The sequence below is a fragment of the Anarrhichthys ocellatus genome, unplaced genomic scaffold (assembly GCF_004355925.1).
Source record: "Anarrhichthys ocellatus isolate YVR2014 unplaced genomic scaffold, GSC_Weel_1.0 scaffold7566, whole genome shotgun sequence".
In the NCBI taxonomy this organism is placed as follows: Eukaryota; Metazoa; Chordata; class Actinopteri; order Perciformes; family Anarhichadidae; genus Anarrhichthys; species Anarrhichthys ocellatus.
In genome coordinates, this window is record NW_022287540.1 from 1 (window position 1) to 2,200 (window position 2,200).

The following is a 2,200-nucleotide window of genomic DNA, read 5'->3' on the forward strand; positions in this document are numbered from 1 at the left end:
CAGCTATTAGTACGACTGCTACTAGTACTACTACTACTGCTACTACTTCTTCTACTAGTACTACTACTGTTATATTAAATACTACGACCACTACTACAGCTATTACTACGACTAATGATACTACTACTTCTACTACTTCTTCTAATTACTAATACTTCGACTACAACTTCTACTACTACTGCTACTACAAATATCACTACTGCTACAACTAGTACTTATTCAAATGCTACTAATACTTCTACTGCTAATAATACTTCTACTGCAACTACAACTTCTACTACTACTACTACAACAAATATCACTACCGCTGAAATTTTCTTAAGCTACAGAAACCGTTCGAATATCAAAATGTTCAGCTCTTTCAGGAGAGGGTGATGTATTTGTAATCTTTCAACTTTTTGAATTATTAAGCTTTTTGCAATTTTCTTTTGAATGGGATCTCTATGGAGAAAATCTTCAAATCCTGTTAAACTTCTTCAACTTTCTAAGCCTTCTTCTTCTTCATACTTTCAGCTACAGACACCATAGTGAGACATTTCAACTACAAGGGTTTTCAGCAGTGCAGTTTAAATGCTTTCAAGCTTCAACATTTTTCAGACGGGTAGTCTCCCATTTCTTAATTTTCAGCAATTTTTTGACAATTAATTTCAGCTTTCAGCATTCCAACGCATTTTCAGCAGGAAATGCATTTTCTAGTTATAAATGACATATTTTCAATAATGGTGTATTACCAATTTATGTTAAATGTTAAATGCTCTTTCAGAAAAAAAAGTTATTCAAAAAGCTATTTTTGAAAACATGTGACACATTTACAGTACGCCAAATAAAATATCTTCCCATCAAGGCATCTCTATTGAGACAAGGCTGAACCAAACACAAACATACAAGAGATCAACCACATCTCCACAAAACGTAAAGAGAGACAGGAGCTTGTGATTCAGCTAAGCTGGTCCTGGTCTCTGTCGACATTCTGCCTTTTTCTGGCTCTGCAGCTCATACATACTTCATACCTTGGAGTCTCCTCCACTGAGCACGTTGACCATGACCTCCATGACAGTCTCATGCATCCCCAGAGCTCTCATCAGGTTAGGATGTTGGTAGAACACCTTGTTGTTCATAATATCACTGCGGAGGAAGGAGGGGCTAGTTAAAAGCCGAGTGCAGTGTTCTATCATTAGGGCTCTAACCAGGTGTATAGTGTAAGCACTGACTGAACATGGCATACACGGCATACAGTAAAATGAACCATTTCTGTTTTCCTCGTATTCCTAGTATTTAATGTGCGGCTGCATACATTATATAAGACATGTATTGGCATAACAAACATATTTCAATGAATCTTTCGCCAGTTGCCCCCCGTGCCCTCACGACTTTTAACCAGCGAGAGAAGAGAGGACCAAAGCACATCAGAGTCAGTAATCAGGAGCTTGACAGATGAGTGTGTTCTCACCCCAGCCCTCTGATCATTAGTTTCTCCTCCTCTCTTCCCATACGGACACTCAGCAGAGATCGGATCTGACCCAGAGCAGCCAGCAGGTTGATGGTGTCCTCGATTGATACGGAGTTTATGGTGTAGGTCTTAGGAAGGGCGCGCACCTGGACAGATAAGGACAGATTCATATCTTTCGAAGCCTGCTGCTGAGGTACACACATTTCCTTCACATTTTAGAGAGTTTTTATCACTGCAAGAATCTGTACGGACTGAGCAGGAAAGTCTGTTAGCAGTTGCTTTAATCAGAAGATCTGCAGATCGATCCCCGGCTCATCTAGTTCACGTCGATGTGTCCTTGGGCAAGACACTTGGTGTGTGAATGATAAGATAGTCCTGATGGGCAGGTGGCACCTTGCATGGTACCCCCAGCTATCAGTGTGTGAATGGGTGAATTATGTGTTTAATTAAACTATATTTCCACACCAAATGATTGATGGTTTTGATTGACATTGCTCAATGCTGTACAGGTTTTTAGAGCAAAGTTGTTACAGGTGATTCTACTCTTTTAAACAAAATGTTAATATTATTAATATCAATTAAATATTACTGTTGTTGCATTTGAATGTGAACTGCTGGCTTTTTAGAAATGAGTGAACATGCTATGAGACTGTATATAAAGCACAGAAGAAGGAAGGATGCTTCTGCAGCACTAAGCACAGCGACACACACACACACACACACACACATAATAAACACACTGGAAGAGAG

At 39.4% G+C, this 2,200-nt stretch overlaps 1 protein-coding gene across 1 annotated transcript; it reads right to left on the reverse strand.

Annotated features, from left to right (window-relative positions):
• Positions 1–641: 641 nt before the first annotated feature.
• Positions 642–2,194, reverse strand: LOC116380539 (ryanodine receptor 2-like). The gene is made up of 2 exons (XM_031842444.1): positions 1,451–2,194; positions 642–1,125 (listed from the first exon to the last, which is right to left on the reverse strand). Exons 1-2 carry the CDS (start codon positions 1,651–1,653, stop codon positions 1,005–1,007), a joined length of 324 nt encoding a protein of 107 aa, XP_031698304.1. The 5' UTR covers positions 1,654–2,194; the 3' UTR covers positions 642–1,004.
• Positions 2,195–2,200: the final 6 nt, after the last annotated feature.

What these genes read in the sequence shown, in the direction of transcription:
- LOC116380539 (XM_031842444.1), bottom strand. Translation starts at nt 1,653, where the DNA reads ATGTGTGTACCTCAGCAGCAGGCTTCGAAAGATATGAATCTGTCCTTA. An exon ending in CTAATGATCAGAGGGCTGGG is followed by an intron (nt 1,126 to 1,450) that starts GTGAGAACACAC and finishes CTTCCTCCGCAG; the next exon opens with TGATATTATGAACAACAAGG.